Raw genomic sequence first — 26,660 nt, 5'->3', positions numbered from 1 at the left:
GACAGTAATTAGTTCAGTCAGTAAAAGTTGATTACAAGTAACGATAAAGTTAGATTTTTAGTACTTAATTTTAAAATTTCTTTATTAAATAGTAAACTTGATCTTAATATAAATGGTAGCATCTACACTTGTTTTCCTTCACATCAGAATAATTAAAAGAACAATGTGTTCAATGCAGAGCATAATCAGACGATTTATATGTTATGGGTAAGTTTCTATGTAGTTTTTAGAAAATGCGATATTATATAATCTTTCCTATGTCATCATTTTCGAAGCTTTAGTAATTTGTCATGGCGTGATACGTTAATGATATTTGTGAAAGTTTTCTCGTGTTCAGGTAAATGTTTAATCTGTGGGGATGTGTTTCAGCCTCTGATAGTCCTCAAGAGGGCACCTAAAGTTCCTTAATTTGTTCCTGTGAGCGTAGAAAGCCTCCTGTTCCTATGATTTTGGGAGTTAATGTGAGGATTTGAATTTCCTCCCGGATCGTTGGCATTTTCTTTCCTGTGGGTGCTGCGTACCTCCATGGGGGATCTTGCTGTGCCGATGCAGAGGCAGGGGTCTCAGTGGACTTAAGCATCTATCTCCACTCACCCCCGACATAAGCAGCCAGGGAGTTGTGTGCGTTCGGAAAAATCAGAATGCTTCTTGGTTCTTGTTAAGGAAGGGCATGAATAGTTCCCAGATGTGAGCTTAAGTAGAGATAAAGAAAACATTAGTCTTACATAAGTGCCCTTTTCTTTTACATCAAAATGTTAGTCCTCTTAAAAGATTAAAATATTGCTTTGGAGGGAACCACCTTCTACCTTCCTTTCCAAAGTAGGAATTAAAAATTCACCAACTCTGTACTAGCTTCTTAGGCTGCTTTCTTTCCCTTTTTTGTTTTGTGTGTGGTTTTAATTGTTTCAGCTTAGCAGATGCTGTTTTCTTTATGGCATTGGTTTTAAGTACTAACAATCAGTTGGGGGGTGGTGAATGTGAAAAATTAACCTTATATGTTTGTTTTCCCTTTTTAACCTTCCAGCAGAGTCTCCTTGGAGGTGACATGGATATGGGCAATCCAGGAACCCTTTCGCCCACCAAACCTGGTTCCCAGTATTATCAGTATTCTAGCAATAACCCCCGAAGGAGGCCTCTTCACAGTAGTGCCATGGGTAAGGTATTCCTCTGTCTGAATGCCTGAGTGATTATTAGGAGTCTCTCTTTGCTTTCTTTTTTAATATCGCCCTCTCATCCTACCACCTCTCCCCCCCCCAAATTTTTTTTTTAAAAATCATGAAATTTGCTCAATAGTCAGGCTCATGATAGTAGTGCATTGGGTGGGTACGTTAACAGTCTGTAGTAGAGGAAGAGCTATTACAGTGAGCACTTATTTCTTAGGCTCTCTTCGCTGCCCATATGAGAAACATTTTAAAGAATCAGAGTATTAAAAAGTTAAATATGTGCACTTTTATGAGAAAAAAAAAAAGGCAGAATTTGAATTCTGCCAGGATAAAAAGTGATCCTGGTAGCAACATTGTGCTAAGGAAACGATGTAAGAAAATCTGGTCTAATCTCAAAGGCTTGGTAGTTTGATCTGCTTTTAGTTAGGAAAATGGGCCTGCGGGGAGCTCACAGCCTCTTCGTTTTCTTGCAGAGGTACAGACAAAGAAAGTTCGAAAAGTTCCTCCAGGTTTGCCATCTTCAGTAAGTACCGCTTGTTTCCGCTTTGAATATTATTAATTTCGTTCTGTTTTGTGAGGCGTGAGGGCAGGAGGAGGAAGTGAGGTCCCATACACCAGAGCTGCAGGGTTATCTAGAATGTGGATGAGGAGGGAACTCCCTGCACGGGCAGCCACCTGACCCGCGCTGGCGTGATGAATGGCATGTTCTGGAAGGCTGGGTGGTTGTGTGGGTGTTCAGCAGGTGAGGCTCTGGAGGGGGCCTTGAAAAGGTGCCTGGAGGTCCAGGAGTCTTACCTGTGCGGAGCTTTCCAGAGAATGAGTATTAGTTTCATGTGTTGGTTAAATTCTTTGTCACTATTATGATGATTTATGGATTTGCATGCGAAAGGAGATTTGTGGAGAGGATTTAGGGAAAATTTACATGGTTTTCAGGCCAGAGTGCAGAGAGAATGTCTCTATTTTCTAAAGAGGTTACTGAATAAGTCTGCAAAGGTAGCTGCTTCCATGGCCATTTGTGTCTGAAACACCAGGTGACAGCAAGAACAATCCAGCTGTAACCAAAAGCATTCTGGGTCTTTCTCATAGCTAGCTAAATGCAGGAGTGGCTGAGGTGCCTCCAGTCTCCAGCACAGCAAACAGTGGCTGTGATCACAGTGAAATGTGATCACAGTGAAATGTATTTTCATTTCTTACATATATTTTCAGATTTGAGATCCTGGTTTTGTGGGTGTGTGGTGTTTTTTTTTTTTAATTTAAAACTGATCTATTTCTAATAATTTCCTCTTCATATAGGATTAAAATATGAGTTCTTCTCTTCTCGTTTTCTCCTTCTTTCTACCCCCCCCCCAATTCTTCTTTCCTTTCTATGAGATAGATATTATAATTCAAATGTCTGATCTGTAGGACACTGGTATTCTTTGAAAAGAATGATAATGGGCCTATTATAAGTTCTTACACTCTAAAATAAATTATATTTCTGAAAATATATTACTAAGCAATTCTTGCATATTTATTTTATTTTATTTTTTTTAAATATATTTTATTGATTTTTTACAGAGAGGAAGGGAGAGGGATAGAGAGCCAGAAACGTCGATGAGAGAGAAACATCTACCAGCTGCCTCCTGCACACCCCCCACCGGGGATGTGCCCACAACCAAGGTACAATGCCCCCGACCTGAATCGAACCTGGGACCCTTCAGTCCGCAGACCTACGCTCTACCACTGAGCCAAACCGGTTTCTGCTTATTTTATTTTTAATAAATTAGAAGAATAATAGTTTTTGCAGATGCACTGTTAAATTAACCCAAACACTTGTGTATTTGACTTGATTTTAGTTCAGTTCATCTAAAAATTTATTAAGTGACTATATCAGAATAACTCTTATGGGGGGGGAGCAGATTTTGTATGCTGATTATCATAAACTTGGCCATGTTGAAGAGGCATCACAAAAGTATCCATAAATACAGAAAAATATTGTGTAAATAAAACACCAATGCATATATTGTAGAATAGTCACTTTGGACTACCAGTAAGTCACTTAATATGTACTGAGTGTTTATTCTTTGATTTTCCTGTGTTGTATTGAAATTGACTAAGATCCCCTTAGGTTTTTATAAGCATAGTTTAAGCTTGAAATTTGTGGTGGATTTAATGTAGATGAAACTTTAGCTCTTAATAGCTTTTATGAAAACTTGAAATGATATAGTCCTCACAGCTGTTTACATTCTAAACGTGCCTGAACCTAATACGGACAGCATTAAGTACAATAAGTGAACCTTTGAATGTTCTGAAATGATACAATAGCTCTGTGGTATAAAAGCCAAGCAAAACTTGAAGCTATAATGCCCTATTTATGCCTCATATTCAAATACATTTAGGCTGTTACTGTTTTTTTCCAGCGCTTAAAATAATGCAGAAATCTGCAGTTTCTAAGGAGTGCTCTGGTGTGGCATTAGAAATTATCTATCTGGTTATTCATTGTTAACAACAATTTATCATAATTCATTGTATATTTTTAAGTATTTCCCTGGAGGGAACTGGCCACCATAGAAAATTGTCTTAATAGCAAAATTTCCTTTGCTATTAAGACAATTTATGTGTTGCTGATTTGTTAACAAATATTAAAGTACGTTTTCCTTCTGAATAAATCTGGAATTGGAAATTTAGTTTGCATTATTTAATTTTGGGGTTTTGATGATCAGTTTAGGAATTACTATTCATAGAAAGTGTATCTTAGCTACATATTTTAATGGTCCTTATAGAACATCTTGGTAAATAGGGTACCTTTTTTGAAAGACAAGAAGTTCTGTGGAAATGGAAATGTTACCCTTTTTTTGTGTGCTTGACTTTTTGTTTTATCCAAGAAGAAGATAGCTTGGTTGATTTTTGGAATCCAGTAATCTATTTATTGTCATTACTTTAAAAATAATCTAGCTCTGTTTAAATAGCAGTGTAACTTAGCTTATATTAGCTTTGTTGTATGTATTGATTACATGCACTACCATCACACAAAATGTATATTTTATTTTTACCCAAAGAGATGGTCTGTAGTAGACACTGTAACACTTTTGCCCCAGTAGATCTGTATTTTTAGATCTTTGCTATGTTTAATTCTCTTTTTAAGCTCAGATACACTTATGAATATTTACTTGATAAGAGACACCTCTAAAACTTGCTTCAATATATACGAATATTTTTATAACAAATAACAAAAATTGCGGTTAATAAAAGGTTTCCTTTGGAGTGATTATGACTAGATAAAGACATTTATGTTTTCTTTCATACATATTTACCATGATAAATAGTAATAAATCTGTCACAATCTATTGTGTCAACTCCACTTGTTTTTGTTTGTTTGTTGTTGTTGTTTTCAAAATGGGACCTTTCTCTTCCTTAACATAAAACAAAGAAAATTGAAACTGTGACATCTGTAATCAGATGTTATTGATGACATGACTGCGGGGCAGAGGCTGGACTTCTCTGGCGGCCATTAGGCGGGGTCTTGTAGGAAACAAGGAGAGTGAGGGGCTAGCCTGGCCCTGTTTTTGAGAATCCTGCAGCAACCGTGGGAGAGAGAAAACGTCCGCCTGGCCCAACAGCGTGCCACGGAACTGGCAGGTCCTTGCGCGTGTGCCTGTGCTCTCTGCTGCTTAGAGCCCTCAGGTCACTGAGGAAGCCGGCAGGGGAGGGGGCGGAAGACCATCCTGTAGGGTCTGTGCACAGGCGCAGTGGGGAGAGGAAGTCCTTCCCTCTGGAGAACAAGCCTGCAGTAGGGCGAGAGGGATGTTGTGTTTAAAGGAAAGGCTGTGTGAAATGACAACTCCAATTGCCCAGAGCCCTGCGTAGCATGCAGAACATTGTCATGTTCTCTGTTCAGGTTCCACCATGTGCTCCTTTCAGTCCCATCCCAGGCCCTTGTGAGCCCTTACCTGGTGATGGGACTTCAGTCAGAAAGCTCCTTTTGTTGATGCCAGTTTGTTTCTCTTAGCTAATTTCCAGACTCTACTTGGGAACTTCTTGTTTGACTTCAACATCTTGGTTTTCTTTTTAAAACCATTTACCATCTCAGTGTTTTTCAAAGTTACTGCTCTTTTCAGCAGTTGTCTTACCCTTCATATAACCTAATAACATACACACTAAATCATGAATTTATGCAGAAAAATCCACCGTTTTAAATCACAGTTTTGGAAAAATGATCCACTATTTTTAAATATTAACACAGTAGCATTAACATCTAGAAAGCAAAAACTTTTCATATTATGTAGTTTTAAAATATTTTTTTCAAACAAAAAGACATGCATCTCCTTTCAGAAACATTCTTGTGCCCATCAGTATGTAAATACATAAGACTTTAATCTTAAATTTGGAATGTTTCAAACAATATACATTTTACCAGAAACGATTAATAACTACAATTATTTAGACATTGGTGGAATCTATCTCCACTTCCAATCCAGTTTTGAATCCATTGTTACCCTCTGCTGAAATCCCTAGAAACTCAGAGTTCTCTGGAAATAAGTTTTATCCTTAGAAATAGTTCATGGTCTTGTATATCACTAAGTGATCCTTTATTCACACTTTACTTTTTAGTAAAATCTATTTTTTGTGCTGAATTGCAGTTTCGGTGTTACTGTTTGTGTGTTTGTTTTTATTTGAAATTTAGGAGAGGATCTGCCATTGTATTAAGTGGTCAGAGATCATTTTAGACTAGTGGATTTTAAGGAAGACAATCTCTAATGTCATAAATATCCTAAAATTAAATTTAGAACCTCAAAGAAAATTTGAGACCCGAGTTAATCATCATATGGATTTGAAAAATAAAAATTCAATGTTTAGCAATTTTCATAAGAAAAAAATTCTGAATAAAATAAAGTCTTCAAGTTCTGATGATACTTCCTTTTTATAGAAGAGATTACTAGAAAATCACGAAAAAGTAGATAATGCTGATGACAATTATTATTTTGTGATTTCCATTATATTAAAAACCCTTCATATTTGAAGGTTTCAAACATGATGCTGAGTTCATACCAGAAATTATTTGGAGAAAAAAACTTTTCTCAATGCATGAAGAAATCATAATTTAAAAGAGAAATTGGTAATTATTTCTTCCATATTAGAGGCCCAGAAATCTTATATGATAAAAAAAAATTAAGTACTTAAAATGCATAATTTCCCCCATCACGTTTAAGACTGGTCCTAAGGAAGTCACAATGATGCTTGATCTTGTCAACCAAATTGTAACTTCAGTGTCAAGACAACTTTTGTTAAAATAGAATTTGTATTAAGCTTAAAATGATGTGTCAGCCACCTGGGCTCTATCCTGAATAGGAATGTCTGGAAGTAGCCAGCCAATTATGTGATGAGAAGAGTCTCTTCAAGGGCCATTCCTGTGTGGTTTGTTAAAATGTGTGGTTTGTCAAAACATATAGGAATTTACATTGAAATGTTAGGGTAAGTCACAGTATTCCAACTTTAAACACAGTATGACCATTTGTCAATTAAAGATATTGAAGCACAAAGTTTGGATATTAAACTTGTGCTTACTAATTATGAAGGTATATAGGTGGGTGAAGGATAATGCAATTAAATCATCCCAAATAGGGAAAACATAATATTCACATAATTTATATAGAACGTGACACTAGGAAATACCTTGAAAACTGACAAACATTCACCACAGAGTACTCCTTATTTTGTGCAGTTAATACTGAATTCAGTAAACCAAAAGCTTCCAAAGTTCGGCATATTCATTGTTTCTTTGAAAACCAATCATATTCTCACTATTGCGGTTAGAGGTCATTCTTTTTGCAAATGGCTGATTATGAAACAAATATAGGAGAATCTATACATATTTAAGTTGTCATTGAGGGTTCTTATTGCATTAAAACTATTTCAAAAGCATGCAAGACATGCAAATATACAACATATATAGGCATTCCAGTCCTTCAAGAGTTTGCTACAATTTTCTATATTTTTGTTCAGAATTTTGAAATAATAGCATTTAGTGTGAAACTAGAATCATTTGTTGAGAAAGGAGAAATACATTTCCGGGAACTCTTCTTTTGGACCTTACTTTATCACGTTCATTGAAGAGTATATTTGGTGTGAAGTCATAGACTTCATCTGAGTGGTGTTTAATTATTAAGAAATCTGAGAAGCCACTGCAAGGCTGCTTTACCTAGATGGAGAATTGAAACAGAGCTTTGCATATGTTTTGAAATTATAAAAAGTTATTCTTTTTATAGATCTGTGAATTTATTTTATGCATGTGGAATAATATAGATGGTTGGCTTACTATTCAGTTGACTACCACTTTTGTGAACCTTTAATATTTCATGAATTAAAGCATTTGTTTTATTTTCTAACAGAGATTTTTTCCCCCATTTTTTTTTTCCTCGATCATTGATAATTACTGCACTTCCAAGGTGTGTTTCCTGGTTTCAAACATCAAAAGTTTTTGTTTGAAAATAATAAATCAAAGTTAGATAGCACTTGGAGGACTAAGTAAAATTCTCTCATAATAGGTACCAATAACCCTAACTGGAATGAAGGGTCTCTTCAAAAATAGCTAAGTTGTATTTCCTTGAAGCAGATGAAATTGTCAGGCTGTTGACAGACACTTGCTTTTGTTATTGTGGTTTTGTTTTTTTTAATAAATTTCACTGAATTATTAGACTGAACATAATGTTGCCTTTCAAAGCAATAGCATGAGATTCTCAGCCTTGATCCCAACCTTCCCAAGCTGTGTTTGTGTACACGAGTGTGGGTGCGCATTTTAGAGGATAGAGCTTTTGTGTAAAATGCAGTGCAAAATGTGTGGTTTTAAATGCTCGATTATTTTATCTCAAAGCAGCAGCATGCGAACGATTCCCCTTTTTAAAGTTGCAGCTGCTGCAGAGGTGCGGGCTGCTTAGGACTTTGTGGCTTAGCTTGAGCATATGCTCCCTCTTCAGAGAAATGAAGGTAGTGCAGAAGATTCAGCATCTTGTCTCAGAGTTGCAGGGGTGGGAAATAGGATTGAAGTTTTGGTGAGAACTATAGATTCAGTTCTGAAAGAATGGCAAATTGGATTTTGAAAAGGACATTTTAATAATTGTATTTCAGTGTTTTAATGACACCCCCTATTGTCTCTCTAGTCTAACTTTTTCATCTGAGGAATTAATTAATCATAAATCTGCTACTAGGGTTGAAACTTGATCTATAAAGCGATTACTTCCAGAGTAATCAGAAGAGGATCTGTGTGTGTATTAGGTTTCACTAAATTTATTTTGAGTATTCGGTGGAGCAGAAGACTGGGGACATTTTTTTTTCTCCCTGAAGTCCTCTTCATAGCAAGTCGTGAAGAAAAATCTGTGTTCTGTTGCTAGAATTCAGTTGTGTCTGCAATGACAGTAATTCAAGGGCATTTCCTTTGTGGCTCCTATTAAAAAGACTTATATTTTCTCAGAAAAACGACCCTTTTGGTCCATTCTTCACACGTCCATGTAAAAACTCACTGTCACCACTTACAGTTGCCATTTTAGAAAAAATGCTGTTTTGAAACAATTATTTTGATATTATCTGAGAATGAGTGCCTGTCTAGAGCAGCCTCCTCCCTCCCAACCCATATCATTCTGAATATGCCTTCTGGATTATACTTATAATAATATTGTAATGGCTTCATTCTACCGATTGGCACAGTATATCGTTATATCATCAGCTGCCATGAGAAAGCAGTTTCAAGTAGGTGGCTGATTTCTTAGTGTTAATGCTTTCAAGCAACCGTGTTTGGGGAATTCGGTTGTTTCACAGGTGCTCAGGTGTATTAACCCACGGTATAATAATATTTTCTGGCTTGCTTATTATATTATAAAATAAACTTGAAGCACAAAATAATTCAATATTAAGTAGAGTATAAAAACTGGGGCTTTATCATCATAAGAAAGTCTAATAACTTGATATGTTTAGCAGATGGGCTAAAAATAAAATTTGTGAAGGATGCAGCAGTGCTAAACTCCTTTTCATTACTACTGAAGCTTTGATTTTAAAAGAACGTTCATGGCCTAGTGATGAAAATTTGATCAATCAATTTGAATTTTTAAAATCATTAAGCTGAATGGAAAATAAACCTATTTATGTAACTAATGTACTATTTGAACGTATTATTATGTAATAAAAAGGTAAAATTTCTGCCATTTAATACTAAGACATATGCTTCATGAGTGAAATTTTATTAACAAAGCCATATAGTGCCTTTATATGAAGTTCGTGTTTAGATGCATATGATATTGCCACATATAATCTATAGCTGAATTGGTAGTGCTAGGCAAAATAAAAGAAAAGAGAATTAAGCATATTTATTATGGATGTATATAGTTGGAGTTACAAAAATCAAACCCCAATAGGTAATTCTTTTACTTGTAAAAAAAAATAATGCTACTTTTGTTTTCTCTTTAATAAATTACATCAACATCTAGCTATTATGTGGATCCCTAAAATAAGCTTGAAGCACCCAGAGGAAAAAGCATTTTTCAAAGTTTTCATTCCTTCACTCATTAATTCATTAATTCATTCATCTCTTTCTTCATACATACTCCTTCCAAGTATATTATTCAACTAAAATAAAATTTAGACATACCATCTATTTGAACATTTCTTTCTCTGCTGTGTGCCCTTCATTTAAATTGTAAAGCTTCCTAACCAAGATTCTTCATGTTTAAGGAAACCCCCATTTTTGTCTCACATCCCAATTTGTGGAATGGCCTTATCATTTTCAAAAGCATAAAGTCTGGCCTTTGGAGATGGTTGTGCCATCAAAATAAAATAACCCTCAGTATACCACATACACTTTTTGTCCTTTGGGTTTATTATGTATCCACCTTAAAGAAGGTAAGGGTCTTATTTTATATACATCTTTTTTTGTCTCATAGAAGCTAAACTCATTGTGTTATGCACATTACTTTGAAATATATTTCCAATGAATAAATATAGCAATAAAAATGGTATAGCAGGGTAGAAATAAAGAGCTCTTTTTAATTTCATGTGTAATATCCTCTATTTACCCAGTGACCTTGGTAAGGTCACACACCTATTTTATGATTTACAAAATACATATAAATGGTGTCTGTTTAATGGTGTCTGAGATGATAGTGGTAACTAATACTCACCCTTAGCATAGTGTTTACTCTGTGCCAAACATGAGCACTTTGCACCTATTTTAAAGCATTTAATCCTACCAAAATTCCGTGAGTACTACTATTTATTCATGGCTAAGGAAATGGAAACTTAGAATACATTAAATATTCGGAAGTTTCACCTCACTGGAGGAGTCTCAGTACGCCCACGTAGTGCACTAGTGATAACACACAACTTCCACCCACAAGGCAGACCTGTTAGAAAGACTAGACAGCCCAGGATAGCATTTCTGTAATGGAGACAGAATGGTCCAGTGCTTAAGAACATGGAATCTGATCAGCTGGGGTTTTAATGGTGGTTAGCATGGTCCTATCACAGTGTAATGTCGAAGATATGGTAACAGCTGATGATAGTGACAAACACTGCCATTGTTCACATGAGCAACAAGGTAACGCCTATCTTCTGGCACAGGGGAAGAATTCAGCAGATAGTTTACCAGAGTAGTTGGTAGCAGGGCAGAAACTAAGAGCAGAGTCTCAGCTGGCATGCAGAAGAATCCTGCCTACCAAAGGACACTTGGTGTTTCTGAAATGCTAAAATACTAGAGGCCCCGGTGCACAAAATCGGTGAAAGGGCCTTGTCCCCGCCCCTGCCCACTGCCACCACAGCCAGGGGACTCTTCCACCTCTGCCACCTCTTCTGCAGCCCCCTCCATATGTGGCTTTGTTTGGAAGGATGGCTGTCCGGAAGGATGTCTGGTCTAATTAGCATATTACCCTTTTATTGTTACAGATCGCAAGTGCTTTGTGTACCTCCTTGTCCTGATAGTAACGTCTCAGTCAGGCCAAGGCGTCCAGTCAGCCTTTTTTGATATTAGACTGCTCACTCCGCAAGTTTGTGCTCAAAGTGTGGACTCCATCTTTTCCCCTTTGAACGGGACATCAGTCCAAGGTGACAAAGCTCCTCACAGTGATTCCCCCTGCCAATAGCTGGCTCAGCCGAAACCAGCCCTGCCTCTGCGTGATAGGAAGAGCATGCTTCTTCTTTCACGTTCTAGCAGGGTCTTTCTGTAATTGGCCAAGGCTGGGTCCTGGGAGTGATGCGAGCTTCCTCCTCGGTGGGCCTGGCTCCGGTGCCCTTGGTGAGGGAATGTGAGGCCTGGGTTTTGATTCGTCTGCCAAGACAAAGATGAGCTAACTAGGTGGGTGGGTGTGGCGGTTTGTTTCTCTTACCAAGTCAGAGTTTGATTTACTTAGGACTGTTTAGGTAAACTCCTAACATTAAACAGGACTATTTATACAGATGTTTTAGGAGTAAAGTCCAAGACTTGCCTTTGCCGTGTTATAATGTGTTGTTTCCGAGTGCCCTTGCTGAAATCATAAAAGTATTTTTGCTTGTCGGCTGTGGGAAACTTAAAACAATTTTTTTCTAAGGGCTGATTACATAACTCTTGCAGTTGGGGGGGGGGGGGGGCGGTGTGAGGGAAGAACATCTGGAAAAGGGGGTGGTGGAGAAAGAGCATGGTCTCTACCTCCCACCACGGATGGCCTTCCCCAGCCAGTGTTAATTCACAGAAAATCCAGGCTCCAGGTTGGGTTCCTGGGGAAAGGCCCTGTGTGGATGGACGTCTTCCTCCGTGTCCCCGAGCAGGGACCAGGCGTCCATTCACAGACAGAATCTCTCCCCGGGAAGCCAGATCGATCCGAGGGAGCCACCTTGGTCTGCTGTCATTGCCACCTTGTGGATTACCAAGGAGATGGGTTTTCTGCAAACTCCCACTTTAAACGTGGCTTTTTGTAGCAAGTGCCCTTTGGCAGTGGATGGTGCTCCTCACCGAGAGGGTCCTCATTTGCTCAGCGACACCTCACCCCTCCCCTCGCAGTTCACTGACGATTCTGATGAGAGTGTTTTTTCAGGAAACACACATTTCACTTTTTGACCTAGGAGCATCTGTTGGGATTTTTTTTCAATACTACTTTGGCATCCTGAAAGTGTTAATGTCTTTCATATCTGTTTAATGCTATTTAGGGATATTTATGATCACCTCTTGGTTACTCGGGGTAAAGAGTGTCGCAATTTTTTTTTTAAACAGACAGGAAAGCATTCACATGAGGAAACAGATTGCCTTAAACATGTGCTTCCTGCGACAGTAAAAAGAACAAATTAGATTTAACACTGTGTAATGAATGCACAAATGTGTACATTGAAGCTCTGAAAGGCTTGACGTTCGGTTCTGGTCACTACAAAAACGGAGTCGTCGGTAACCTAGGAAGAAGCTCTGGTTCCTCCCAGGCTCCTGGAATGCCCAGAAAGGCAGGTCTGCCCCCGAGGAGGCCCCGATGGAATCGGAAAAAGCATGATATATTCATGTCGGAGAGAAAGAGGCCCTTACAGGCCACCCTCAGGTTCAACCTGGTTAGAGTCGGGTTCTGTGCCTTTAGCCAGAAAATCAGAATGTGCTGGACAAAGTGGGGAGGCTTTATCCCACCCTCCTCCCTCTCTGGGGGTCAAGGGGAAAAAAATCAATTATTCTCAACTCCTCATAGTCCCCTTTCTTTCACGAAAGAAAAATAAGAAAATCTGCTGTTTACTTACGAGTGCCTACTAAGATTTAATTACCTAAGGAAAAGACGCCTTTTCTTATTTCTGTGAGCCAGTGTACGCTCAGGTGTGCAGGCTGGCAGGGAGAGACTGGAATCGGAGGTGTATTTCTGGCTAGCCAGCGGGGGGGGGGGGCATCAGGGGCATGGGTCCTTCCCCAGAAGAGGCCCGCCTCGCCATTGCAGCTGGGATCTGAGGGTGGGGGGTCTCCCTCCCCTGTGCTTTCCAAGCCGAGGCTTCGCTTCACACTCCCCGTCTTTCTGGCCAGGCAAGGCCAGGACAGTGTCCCTCAGGGGGGAGCAATAGTTTGGGGACATCTGACTCTCTTCTATCACATACTGAGGTACTAATATCAAAACAGACTGCTTGTCACCGCACGCTGGGGCAGTGCTTTTTTTGGCTGCCGCGGCTGAAATGAAATGGGCAAGCTGTAGTCCACTTGGCATCGGAAGGGGCTCGGGGAGGCTGGGAGAGCAGAGTCAGACTGTGAATGCGAGTCGCAGCCAATGGTTAACTTCCTTTTTGTGTGTCACTTGGCAGCGATGAGACTGATGGTGATTTTTTTTTTTTTTTTTTTTGCCGTGGGTGAGAGTTCAGAGCCCTGAGAAGAGCTGTAGACACTGTTATTGTGCTTCCTCGTTCAATTGACTTGTGTTGATTTCTTGAGGCCCCTGCAGCTGTCCCAGGTGCCAGCTTCAGGAGCTGTAAGCACGGCCTTTGGACTTCAGGAGAAAGGTAATCAGAGGAGAGGCGGTCCACATAAAATCTTGCTGATCACGAAAAAGTCAGGGGGAAATCAGATCCTGGCAAAGGCGATAGAGCCAAAGGATAACATATGCACGTGAATGGATGCTCCCTTGTAAGCAGGCATCAGAAGATACCTATACTTTATCACTACTGTACACCCCTCCTCTTCCCATCACAGATGCAAATCAGTTTTGGACTGTCTGGAAAATGCAGGGCTGAAATAGCCAGATTGAACTCGGATGAAATTACCTTCTGCTTTTTGGGGAGGTTGTTGCTCTCGGGTTAGTCACGTTGTATTTGAAGATTCATTCAGTTTGGGAGAATTTCTAGTCTCTATCAAGATTTCCCTCCCATTCCTCTGTTTGCAAAGAGCTTTCCCCAAAGGCAAAAACAGCGAGTTGCCATCTTGAGGAATGAATTGTATGTTTAGTGAACACCAAATGGTCTCCAAGTCACCCTGGAATTTTCAATATCTCTAGTTGCTTTTAAATACTATTTATTCCCCTCACCACTTGCCCAGGATATCAGTAGGATGACCAACTTCTGACAACCCTAAAAGCAGGGAAGGAAGCTTAGAAATAGAATACCATTTGTCTGGTAATTAGAGTGTATCTCTTAAGAGTTCAAGAGAATGCTGATTAACCTTTCTGTTCCCACATTCTCACATGAAATTAGCACACCTTTTAAATTATTATCTAGTATTTAAACACATATTTTTGAGTCTTCTTAGTGCAACAGGTTCTGGAGACAGTGAAAGTGTGTTATAGATTTCAGAAAAACTTCATTTTTCTTACATTTTAAATGTTCTGTTTGTGCAAAATTTCGAGAATCACCATAAGGGCTTCTTTGCATTTTTAATTTAGTAACTAACATATGAATAAATTTGCATATTAATTAGTTGCAGATTAAATCATGCATACATAATTGCCTCCTTACTGTGTTTAATGTTTGTCAAAATCTCCAGCCTGGTTTGATGGATGTCGTATGAAAGATTACAATTTGATGTACCCTTGGAAGTATTTACACCAATAATGCAAGATTCTTAATAGCAGAATTCTCTAGTTATATACAGTTACTAATAAACATGTAAGATAGGTGCATGTCCCTTTGACTAAAATTTTTTTCTTTGCACCAAAGCATTTACTATTCATAATCATTAATGCATCTCCTAATTATACAGCATATGTCTGTTAACCCTTTCGTTGCAAGCCCTCAAGTGGTACCCTTTTTTCCATTTTTTGCTCCTTAAAGCAAATTGTTTAATAGTGTTCTGAAATCACTGCAATGCTTTTTATTTACTTCTCTGCTAGTATATGAACACATCTCCTTTGCCACTTATTTTGCATACAGATGAGAATTAATTCAATAACTATTTTCCCAGTTAAAGACTAAGAAATGACCCACAAGCATACACTTTGCAGCCGATGGGCTTTTGCCTCTCTTATTAATACTGCAAAGAATTCAGAAATGTCAGATACTTCATATTAAGTGGTAAAAAATATATATATATAAATAGATACATATACATGAATAATATATTTTTCATAACATATATAACATGGTATATGTGCACATACATTCTATGAAGGAGGGTAGTTGTGAGACAAGTAAAATCGTTTAAATTGTATTTTATTCCATTCGAATGTTGTAATGCATTTAATGTGTGATCATCAGCTAGGGGTGGCTGTGATTTCTCTTTTGTGTTGAGACCTAGATCTCTGCAGCAGAAACTGACTAGAGAATAGGCATGCTCTTGATATGACATAGTTAAAAAACACATATGCCAATAAGTGTTCTTTTTAATTAATTCCTCAGGTATTTAGTTTTTTTCTAAGTTTTTTATTTTGTGCATGTAAAGAGTAGACCAACTGGCATATTTTTTTTTTCTATTTTGATGTCTAAGCTGCTTATCACACTGTATTACCCTGCATTAATGAGTATTCCTACTGTGCAAAATTCTATCAAAAATGATGGTGTGAATGTCATTTTTAATTGGAAGTTTATACAGTCAAATTTATAGTACACAACAAAAAATATGTACATAGTTCTGCTCCAAGCCTTTTTTAGACTATTGATCTTTTTGGTTTAAGTATACGTTTATTCAATCTGATTTAAAATTCAGTTTGAAAATCTGGACAAGTGTTACCAAGTTTGTATTAATACCAGTTGGGTGGAAAGAGGGACACTTGGGCACAGTAATAGAGGCTTTTAATTATAGGAGGAACAAATATAGGAATTACCAAGAGTCTAATTTCGGGGATCCCTTTTAAACATGAAATCTTGCTAACCAATTTAGTAATATTAGCAGTCATATTAGCTGATTGGTTTATTTTATTGTTGAATGCTTTGCATTTATATGCCTAGTAAAGAGATAAAGGTTAAAATGTGTCCGAAGTATAAGAAGCTAAGAAGCTGCTATCCTTTACTGGATTCTTACATGGGGGAATAATTCATCCTGGTCTCTGCCACTTCACGTCAGGATCATTTCTTTTTCCCTAATCACACGGCACAATGATTTAGCAAAACAGTCTTTTGCAGCACACAATATTGCATTAAATTATTTAGCAAAGAGAAAAATGAAATGAAAGCTGCAAAACTCACAAAAGGAAGCAAACAATCAGACCTGAAACATCATATTTATCCGCAGCCATTGTGCCTAGGTAATTCAGGGCATATGGTATGTAAATGATTTTTGGAGATCCTTGCCAAATCTGCACACGACGGGATAAATTAAAGACAGGTTTCCCTGGGTGTCAGCCCCACAATTGTGGCCACACACTCTCTGCACTGATGTGTTCGTTCTGTTCTTGTCTGTCAGCAAGAGCATCACACAGCTAAATCTGGTCCTCGTCCGCTTCGAAGACATTGTTTTTAATTCCTAAGAATTGACTGCCAAAATGTCCTTCCACCCCCACGTAAAGTCAGGGCTGAATATTTCATCGGGATATATTTGGATTTTAACCCATTGGAATGGTTGTCTTTGACAATGGGAATTATGTGCCTCTCAGCCACCAAAGAAAGGTGTTACTAACTAGTGGCTTTTAGGAGTAAGATGCTTTCTAGATTAGGCAGTGAATTATTTTGAACACTTAATAATTTTAGTTTCAGGTTAGCCCAGTCAAAATTTATTAATTCAACTTGATAACTCAAATTATTTCGACCTATATGCTCTCCCTTCTAGAAAAGTGAAGGCACTGTCAACTTCTTCCATTTGGAATTCAAAACTTGATTTTAGTAGCCAAGAGTTTATACTGTTACCTTTTTTTTTTTTTTTTTTTAAGTGAATTTCTTTTCTAGACTTAGTGTCTTAGCCATAGTTTTTAATACTTTAAGGACCATTTTGATTTACCTTAGACTGTGGAATTGGAGATTTTCACTCGATATAATGGAAGGTCTTTTTCTCCTATGATAAGTCATCAAAATATACTAAAGAATGCATTCACTCTGGGGACTCAGTTCTCAATACAAGACTTAGCGCTATTAATAAAAGTTATTTCAGGGCATTGAAAAGTATATGGAATATGACTTAAGGACGTAACATTGTTTTTATTAAGAATAATGCTGTCACTAAATCAAGCTGCTATTTTTTAAAGATAATGCTCTTCCTATTACGGTTTTATTTGAATTGAGAGTTTAGGTTCCGTCCTGACTTATGAAACACAAATAGCGTGCTGGTTACTGTATAGAAATGAAATTAAGCTCAGTCCTCGGCCATTGCTGTGTAAATTGGGTGAAGTCAAGGGAAAAAAATACCCTTGGGATCAACATACATCAGGACCACTTGACACAGATGCAGTTTAAAAGTCACGCAAGTGGTCGTGGTTTTGGAGGAGTTCGTATAATTACTATGCAGTTCGTGGCTTGTGAACTTGGACAAAGTTTTGAGCTGATTATTCTGTGACTATCCCTGGGTTCAGGGAAACCACTTTGCACAGCTGTGCTCCCAGCTCAACGGAGAGCAGAAACAGTATTCGCTGGAAAATAAGCTCAGTCAGCCTTCCAACTTGACTGGGAACTTGCAGTCTTGAAAACAACAAAATGGATAATCACAGTGAGATTACGGAGTCCAGATTAACTGTATTGCACAGTAGGGTGGCATGTCCTGAGTTTACTTGCATGGCACAGGCACCGCGAATGCCAGCATGTGAAGCATTGTAGCCACTTATTGAGATTTTTGGTTTTAGGTGTCAGCCAGGGGGCCAGGTTTAAAATGAAGCACTTTACTATAAGAAATTAAGATATATTGCAAAAAAATAAGGGCTTTTCTTTTCACTTCTGCATTTTGGAGGTCAAGAGGCCAGAGATAATGATGATCAAACATCTCAAGTATTAAGCCATTCTGTTTTCAGGCACTGTATGAATTCAAAATAACTTAGCAGTTTTAAAATTTTTTTAGAAAGAATATGAAAGGAGAGAGACATGAAATTTACATCTCTACAAACAACTCTGGGCATAGCAAATTTAAGATTCTGGCAGTTTTCCCACAAACATCAAAAATTGGGAGTTTTGAAGGAAACCGGACAGATCCTTAACTATTGCATTGCTACCAGGTGTGTCTGATGTTCTCAGTAAGTTAGGAAACTTTAGAAAAGGTACAAACAACTGAAATGATGTTATTTTAGAATTTCTTTCAGACAAAGTTTCTTCTTATTTAAGAAGAAAGAGTGCTGTTGTGTATTATTCTTCATACATTTTAGGTAAACCTGACACATTAAGCTTGATTCATAAAAAGATAAGGCTTCTAAGCATACAGATTTGAAGTATATTTCAAACCAGTCTTTACAAAATGTTAGTGCCTTTCTCTTAGGATTCCTAGCCAAATAATTCCATTCATCAACTATGTATATTACAGAGGTAACGGGAAACAGTATAATTTCTATCAGATAGTCAAAAGGGGTTCGTAGTTCCCCAGTGGTTAAAGAATCCTGATATCGGCCAGAAGCTGTGGGGAGAGATTGATGATCATATATCCTCATATACCCATTTAGCATAAAATCAGCTTCAGGCTCAAGTGTTACATTTTAAAATTCAGCAAATATTTATTGCACACCTACCCCGTGCCAGGCCCCCCGGAGGGTGCAAAGCAGTAGACCAAAGTTCCTGCCATTGTGAGAATTTATGTAAAGAAATACTCAGCCACGCGTGGTTAACCAAGCATGAGTTCCTTTTATAGCACCTAGCATCCTGATCCACCTTGTGGAGAGTCCAGCCACTGATGCAATCATACAGTCTATTGTCGCAATAACATACAATATAGAAAATGAAATCCGTTATAGGATTTACTATAATTGTAGGAGAGTTCCTTTGTTATCAGCATATTTTTGTTAACAATGAAACAAAATAACATCTTTTTTTTAAGTACTCCCCCCCCCCCCCCCTGTAGTGTCTAAAATCTAGTTACATTGGCTGAGTGGGAAAGGACAGCAAAAAAAAAAAAAAAAAAGTTAAATATGTGGAAATGATATGGAAAGCACCTGCTTCTTTGTTTGGTTGTAACCCACATCATTAGGAAATAATGGCTAGCCAGAGGAGAATGTTGTCCCTCCAAGAAAATGTTTACAAAATTGAATTTTTCAAGTAGAGTGTGGTTTAAATAGTTGGAAGGCCTAACCGGGAAAGAATACATGAGACAAACGGAAGTCTGCCTCACGCACGCTGAGTGGCAGCACAGTATCAGCTCTCTAAAGGGACAGTGTGTGTATCCATTTTTATGCTTTTGGCATATTGTTGATACTATTAATTATTCCATTGAGAAAATGGAATAATTTTTACACTGTACAAAGTAAGGGAGATAAATTAGGCCCTCCAAGCCTCCTTCTGTGAAGTATATATGGAAATGAATATGCTCTGTGCCAGCCCAGCAAATAAAACTTGGTTCATCTTTAATCTTCAACAGTTTATAACCCAGGTAAGGGACTAGCCAGGCTCATAAAATAAAAATTTGCCCTGGCCGGTTTTGCTCAGTAGATGGAGCATCGGTCTGCTAATTGAAAGGTCCCAGGTTCGATTCTGGTCAAGGGCACATGCCCGGGTTGTGGGCTTGATCCCCAGTTGGGGGACTTGCAGGAGGCAGCCGATCCATGATTCTCTCTCTTCGTGGATGTTTCTCTCTCTCCCTCTTCCTTCTTCTCTGAAGTCAATAAAAATATATTTAAACATAAATAAATAAATAAAAAGTAACAGAACTCCATGGTGGCACTGAGTAGGTACGTGCCCGATCACATAGGAAAACTAGGGGAACAATTCGTGATAGTATGTACGTGCTAGTGTTACCAGTGTAAAATAAGCTATCGTTCTATTTGAAAATGTTTGTCTAGTAATAGACTCCTTTTTCCATTTCATGAAGACTTCTTCTTGAATTGAAGTTACAGCTGGCTATACCATGTTTTTCTGAACTTGATGATTCCTGTCTTTGTGGGAAGGAAGGAAATAAATCTCTTTTTGTTCCTCATTCACTCAGTGAGCAATATGTGATTGAGCCCCTGATACTTAACTTATCCTGTTGTGAGAGGGCGGAGCAGGGGAAGTTCAGTTTTCATCTCCTAACTTAGGGTTCCACACTCAACCACAGAGCCACACCGGCCAGGCAATTTTATTCACTTTTAAGTTTACTTATTTTTATTTCAAAAACTATGTGAAGTTTATCAGTTAAAAACTAACATTGTTAGCAAATACGCCCATGGAGGAAAGGGATACGGCGTGAGGAACTGCTGTTTACAGGGTTTTGTACCCTCTCCTTGCACACATTTTCTACCTGGAGGCACTAACTAGGTAAGTGTTTAGTCACATAAAGGACATGGCCCACAGGCTCTAAACAGTGAGAGAGAACAGGCTGCATTGTGCGGGCAGAGGAGGTGTCCAGCTAGTGGTAACGGTGGGAAAGTTGACCTCTTTGGGACTTCGACTTATATTAAAGCAATTTATAGGTTGTTTTATGTTCAGAATGCACTTGAGAATCACGTTCAGAAAAGGCAAAATGCTGACATTTGGGAAACAAATACCCTTGTCAAACAAAGAGAGACAACTGTTCATGCCTCTCCTTTGGAAGCATCACATTGGCAACTTGACACTGTTAACAGTAAGCTCATCATGACTGTGAAGACATATATTTGCGTCAGTTTTTGCCCAAGCCCAAAGGAATGCAAGTAAGACCATTAATGCCATATACCTTTAGACACTCCTCACCTATACCTGCTTGGGTTGGCCTAATATTAGAAGCTAAAATTAATCAATTTTAAATTTTGCCAAACAGTACTAATTTAAATCCTGTTTCCTTTCAATGAAAGCTGGATGGGTGAGGAGTGGGGACAAAAAAGCAGACATCTGTAATACTTCCAACAATAAAGGTAAATTAAAAAAAAAAAACATTTTTAAAGCTGATGAAGTTATTTCTGTTTTATTTAAGAGAAGCCCAGAATTTACCAACTTCTCCCTTTTAATATAATTATGTATGAGTCACTCATGGCATTTGCAACAAGCCTTTGTCTCTTAGCAGATGCTGATGTAAAACTTGTCTCACCTGTCTCTTCATGGCTGTCTCTGTGTTTATGTGCAAGGTGAGAGTTTAAGTGCTTATGCTGAACAGCACAGAGAGCTAACTTATTTTTGAAACTTAAGTACTTAAATTTTTAAGGTCATTTTGAGTTAATACATCATTAGGTCAGGAATGTACAATGATCAGTTTAAGCTTTAGATTATAGATCTAACTTGAGGGCACTTACATCTTCCACTCCTTTCTCCTTGAAACACCACTAATTCTTACTCAAAGTGGCTGGTTACCGGTTATATGAAAAAAATCATTTGTCAGGAATATAAACAGGCATTTCAATAATGGATATGCATAGAAAAAATTGATAAAGCAGGAATATAAACAAGCAGGCATTTCAATAATGGATGTGCATAGGTTGCTAATTTTATATGGGCCTTCACTTTCATTTTAAAATTTACTTATTTTCCATTATTTTTCCCTACTCTTCTTTTTTCTGTTTATCAGAGATAATCATTAAAATATTTGAAAATTGTTTGTTCATTGCTCAGCAATTTATTGTCCCACTTGCTCACGGATGTCAAACAAGTCCATGTAATCAACATTTAGTAACCATGAGGAAATTGTTAGAATTCCTACCCCAACGAGATTAACAAAACCTGGGCAGTTATCCTATTTAGAATAAAAATGATTTTCATTGTGATATTATATTTCCCCTTTGATCATTGAGCAATGCTTTGGGAAAGCCCAGTGTTTATTCACGAATTTTAAAAAATTGTGTACATCCTGTGCCCAGATTCCAGGCTACTTCATCAATCCACTTTGTCAAAAGCTTCTCAAATGGAATCCTTCATCCAGACAAACAAACATGCCCAGGATTTCCCCTCGTTCGGGAATTCATTTTTACACGTGCATCAATGCTACGGAAAAAACAGTTCTCATCTTATTTCATTCTGTTCAGGTGATGGCGGGGAGCCTGCTAGCTCTCTTCATCTAGGAAGTGCAGCAATCTGAGTCAACTTCCTCCCTCTCTGTTTTTATATTGTCCAGGGCTATGCTTCCTCATTGTACCAAAATAGAAATGGTTTGTTTTTGTATCAAACTTGGAGACTGGCTATGGATTACACTGGGTTAGAGTAAAAGGATCTTCCCCCCACACACCCCCCCCCCCCCAAAAAAAAAAAAGAACATTCCACTTATCCCAGAGGAAAGAGAATAATGTCCTGGGGAAAAATAAGAAACATAATAAAGTCTTTTCTCCTTAACTAAAATGTATCTTTCAGTTGTTAGAAATGTCACTTACATTATCTTTTTCTAATTTCACATGATATCTGAAAGAATAAGTGTATGACTTTTGCGCTTATAGATCTTTGCATGAAATTGAAGAGGTGAACTTTAGTTTGCAGATGCATGCAGTTTCCATTACAGTTACACATAGACATGAATATATTCTGTTCTTGCAACTTACCATTTCACTTTACCAGATCATGCATGCCAGTAGATAATATGTTCTTCAGTCTGTAGGGTAATGCCATTTACTGGTTGAAGTTCATGTTATGATCATGTGGGCAGTGGCATACTCATTGTATTCTTTACCACAGAGAAAAGAAAATATGTAGAAAAGTGGAAAAATGACTCAAATGAGATCAAACTGGATACAATAATTTGGGAACCTATATTTTGCATATTCCTGTATGTCACCAAAATAATATGTCTGTGTAAGTTTTTATAATAGCTTATAAAGCAAAATGAGAGACCTCTTCTCTCTTCTGAAGAGAAACACTGCCATGGAAAGATAGAAGTCAGATATTTATAGAACAAAAGCATGGTTAAAAAAAAAAAGTAGCCCACATTGCTTACCTTAGTAATCAATGTAAATAGCATTATAATTAATATGACCATAAACCATCTGACAAACCAAAGAGAAAATACATATTTGATCATCTGATAAACCATTTGGATGTCTGTATATGAATCCAGGCCACATAAAAGTAGCCAATTCAAGCTAACAATAGGAAGTTGCTGATAAAACCACAAATAAAAATTAGATTTTACAGTCTGTGCTGACATTTTGATTTACTTCAAATAAATATTTTATATTCATCTGACAAGTATGTTTATGTAAAATATTTTCTCCAAGTGTATGTGTATTTTAAAATGAGTTTAAGATAAAAGGGATTCTCACCCTGGCCAGTTTTGCTCAGTGGGTCCGATTCCCAATCAAGGGCAAGTACCTCAGATATAGGCTTGATCCTGGCCTGGTCTGGGCATGTGAGGGAGGCAACCAACCAGTTGATGTGTCTCTCACAGCAGTATTTCTCTCTCCTGCCCCCCTCCCCAGCCCTTTGCCCCCTACTCTTTCTCCCTCTAAAAAAGAAAAAAAAAATCAATGGAAATAATATATACTCAGGCGAGGATTTAAAAAAAAAAAAAAAAAAGATAAATAGGATTCCCATTGAAGAAAATCTTTTTTTTTTTTTAAGTAAAAAGCTTGCTAGCTTAATAAGAGAACCTATTTTACATTCTAAAAATCTCAATGCAAAGAAATATAGGAGTGTACATATAAGAAGTTTGTATTCACTACTAGATTGCAGGCTGCTCTTCAGAAAAAAATATTTTTACTGTGTGTGTATGTGTGTCTGCATCCTCTTTTTGATAATTAAATATTTTAGGAAGTTGTACTCATACTTAAAGGTTTTTGTCATTTCAGTTATTTAATTTAAAGTTTAAGATGGATATTAAACTTTGGATATAAATTATTATCATTTATTAATTTTTTAAAATATAGCAACACATGTATATGCATTTACTAACTAAACACCAACATTAATTTAGCTTAGGACTTAAATTTCTTGTTTATAGTGACTCCTACTGGAGAGTTAAAAACTAATTGTTTAACTCCTGAATTAAATTAAATCAGTAATACCTCCTTTTTCTTCAGGGGATAATGGTAACTTAGGTAGTCTCTTTTTCCTGATTTGGCAAAAATTATTTTTCATTTATGTTTAAATATGAGAGAATAGACTTTAATATTAAACATCAACAGAAATTATATTTTAAACATACACATGCTACTCATGACAGTAGTTGTGTGTATTCCAAAATATTGTGTGATTTGTAGTGAACACGTTAGCATGATGCTGTTTTTTTATAATCTTTTCCCTTTTAGTGGACTTCTGTTACTCAAGCCGATTTTAGGTGGAGATTGTTTTCTGACTGCTCTTTAAGGCACCTTTGCATACAGGAAACTGAAGAGGAGGCGCCAGGAAAGGCACTCTCATGTGTAATACCCCATGGAGATGCTGAAGGAGGTGGCCTCCGTTTATGCCTCAGAAGTGCTTGTGTGAAGATGAGGGAACTAAAACTTCACTGTAGAGCAGCAAGTTTGTGATTTTCATACCGACAGGTCTGACCCTCAAGGTTAAGATCTTGTATTTTATAACTTTGCTCATATCCCGAATCCACTGTCTTAGTAACTTTCGGGTCTGTGCAATGTCATCTGAGGGTCTTTGTGCCTTAATTTTCTACCTTTAGTGTAGGGATAATATCTATTACCAAACACTGTTTAGAAGATTAAGACAAATTTAGGCAATTGTATGTTCCTTAAATTGCATATCATATACATGTATCAGTTAACTGTCTTATTACCAAAAATTTTTGATGGGGTAGCCATTTCCCCCAGGCAGTTATTTAATTAAGAGGTTTGCTGGTTCCCATTATGTTATGTAATCACTGTATATCATGCATATCTTTGTTTTTGTTGTGTCTGAAATTTAACTAATTTAGATATGCTAGGTAAAGGGGAGCAACGTTATATAAGTAAATAAGTAGTCTATGAAAAAAAAATAGGTGTTCAATGACTTAAACAGAGATATGTGTTTTTCAACTTCTACCATGTTACATTCTGGGGGGAAATGACATTCCCTCCATATGATCATTCATTCAGCTGCTTTATTGAGCACCTGCCTTATTCTGGACAGTGTGCAGTGTAAGCTTCTCTCTCTCCCTCCCTCCCTCGCTCCCTCTCTCCCTCCCTCCCTCTTTCCCTCTCTCCCTCCCTCCCTCTCTTCCTCCCTATCTTCTTCCTTCCCTCCCCCCTGCTGTTTAGTGGATGTATTTTGACTGAGCAGTGACTGCATGATGTTATAGTCATTCAGAAAACAAAAGGTAGAATTTACTTTAGTGAGATCTGTGTTTGGAAGTGAAATGTTCAGTTCCTTTTTCTGTAGTAGTTTGGTGTCTTACTGCTTAACATGTATATGATTGCCCCTACTTTACAATGAAAACATTTGTCTTTAGTCCTATTTTTAAATTTTATTCAAGGCAGCGGTCCCATCACTTGAGCCACGTGGTCAGGTCTGTGAGGGCAGGCGAAGTGTTGTATATGTCACCGAATCCTGTGCACTTCCCTGGATGCACCAAGGTTCCACGCAAGTGGAGTGGAATTTGAATTTTTATTTGTTCTTAATGCAGTGGCTGCTTCATTCAGTCATTCAGCAAATTTCTATCGAATATCTATCCTTGGAGGTGACACTGTACACATGCATTAGAGATTTCTGGTTCAATATTGCCCAATTTCTTAAAACACTAGGTGTGTGTTCCCGATTTCAACTCAAGTATATCTGTCAAGGGCTTTTTTTTTGGAAAAGAACTATAAACTTTGACATATAGAAGAAAGTAAGAATAATGTGGATGTGTTTTAAGTGTCCTGAACTTAAAAAATATAGTTTTATTGGTAAGAATTTTTTCCCCTCGAAATTGACAAAAGTCATACCTTACCACATCGCCTACTCCTACTGTTGTCCTCCATGGTATTTGTCACTAACCAGGAACAAGAGTGCTAGCTTACTATTTTGTGTGGCTACCCTCATCCCTTATCATTTTAATGATAACAAGGGACTCTTTTCCTGGCTACTGCTCGTCAGGTAACTTACCCAAATACACCCTGATTATACAAACAACAGACCAGGGCAGGGCCCCTTAAAATTGGCTGCTGTGATTAAGATGTCTTTTAAATGATATCATGAAACATATGGATTTATATGCATAACTTCAGTTGTTCTACTTCTGCACTAACTCTCCACATGTCACACTAAAAATTTATCATGGATGATATTTCTGTCACAGAGAAAACTTCAAAGTCTGAGTTTGCAGAAATGTCTCAGCTTACAAACCACTGGCTTGTGCTCTGTGATTGAAATGTACTCTAAGGTCAGCAAACCAAAACCTGGGTGGATGTCACTAGATGATAGGTTTAGTGTCTCACCAGTTATAATGCGTAGATCACCTTTCAAATAAGTGGATTTTTATGAATCATTGCCTATTTGTACTTTTGAAATTTCATACTCATTCTCATTCGTTAACGAAACCTGGAAGCTTAATGTTCTAGTCCCTTTTTAGTTTTTGGAGTCCCATGTGCTGATTTGTCAGGGTTTAAAAATCTCTTTCACCTTTTCAGATTAAAAATATTTATTTATGCACATGTTAACAATATATTTAAAATCCATGAGAGCTTCAATTATGAAAATATTAATTGTAGCTCATTAAAA

At 37.5% G+C, this 26,660-nt stretch overlaps 1 protein-coding gene across 30 annotated transcripts in view; it reads left to right on the top strand.

Moving 5' to 3' along the window:
• Positions 1-26,660, top strand: part of TCF4 (transcription factor 4) — a gene marked incomplete at its 5' end in the record, with an annotated part of 342,458 nt that overhangs the window by 216,542 nt on the left and 99,256 nt on the right. For 18 of the 30 annotated variants that reach the window (XM_084887803.1, XM_084887825.1, XM_084887801.1 and 15 more), the window contains 2 exons: positions 1,025-1,154; positions 1,637-1,686. The exons of 4 other annotated variants lie outside the window; for them this stretch is intronic. In XM_084887803.1, the coding sequence (XP_084743929.1) occupies positions 1,025-1,154; positions 1,637-1,686 (180 nt within the window). The remainder of the gene's footprint in view (positions 1-1,024; positions 1,155-1,636; positions 1,687-26,660) is intronic. 8 more of the 30 variants (XM_084887799.1, XM_084887830.1, XM_084887827.1 and 5 more) reach the window with 1 other exon arrangement.

The sequence above is a fragment of the Pipistrellus hanaki genome (assembly GCF_964339955.1).
Source record: "Pipistrellus hanaki genome assembly, chromosome: 6".
NCBI lineage: Eukaryota > Metazoa > Chordata > Mammalia > Chiroptera > Vespertilionidae > Pipistrellus > Pipistrellus hanaki.
The sequence above is the reverse complement of the archived record's forward strand: the minus strand, read 5'-3'. Positions and strand labels throughout refer to the sequence as shown.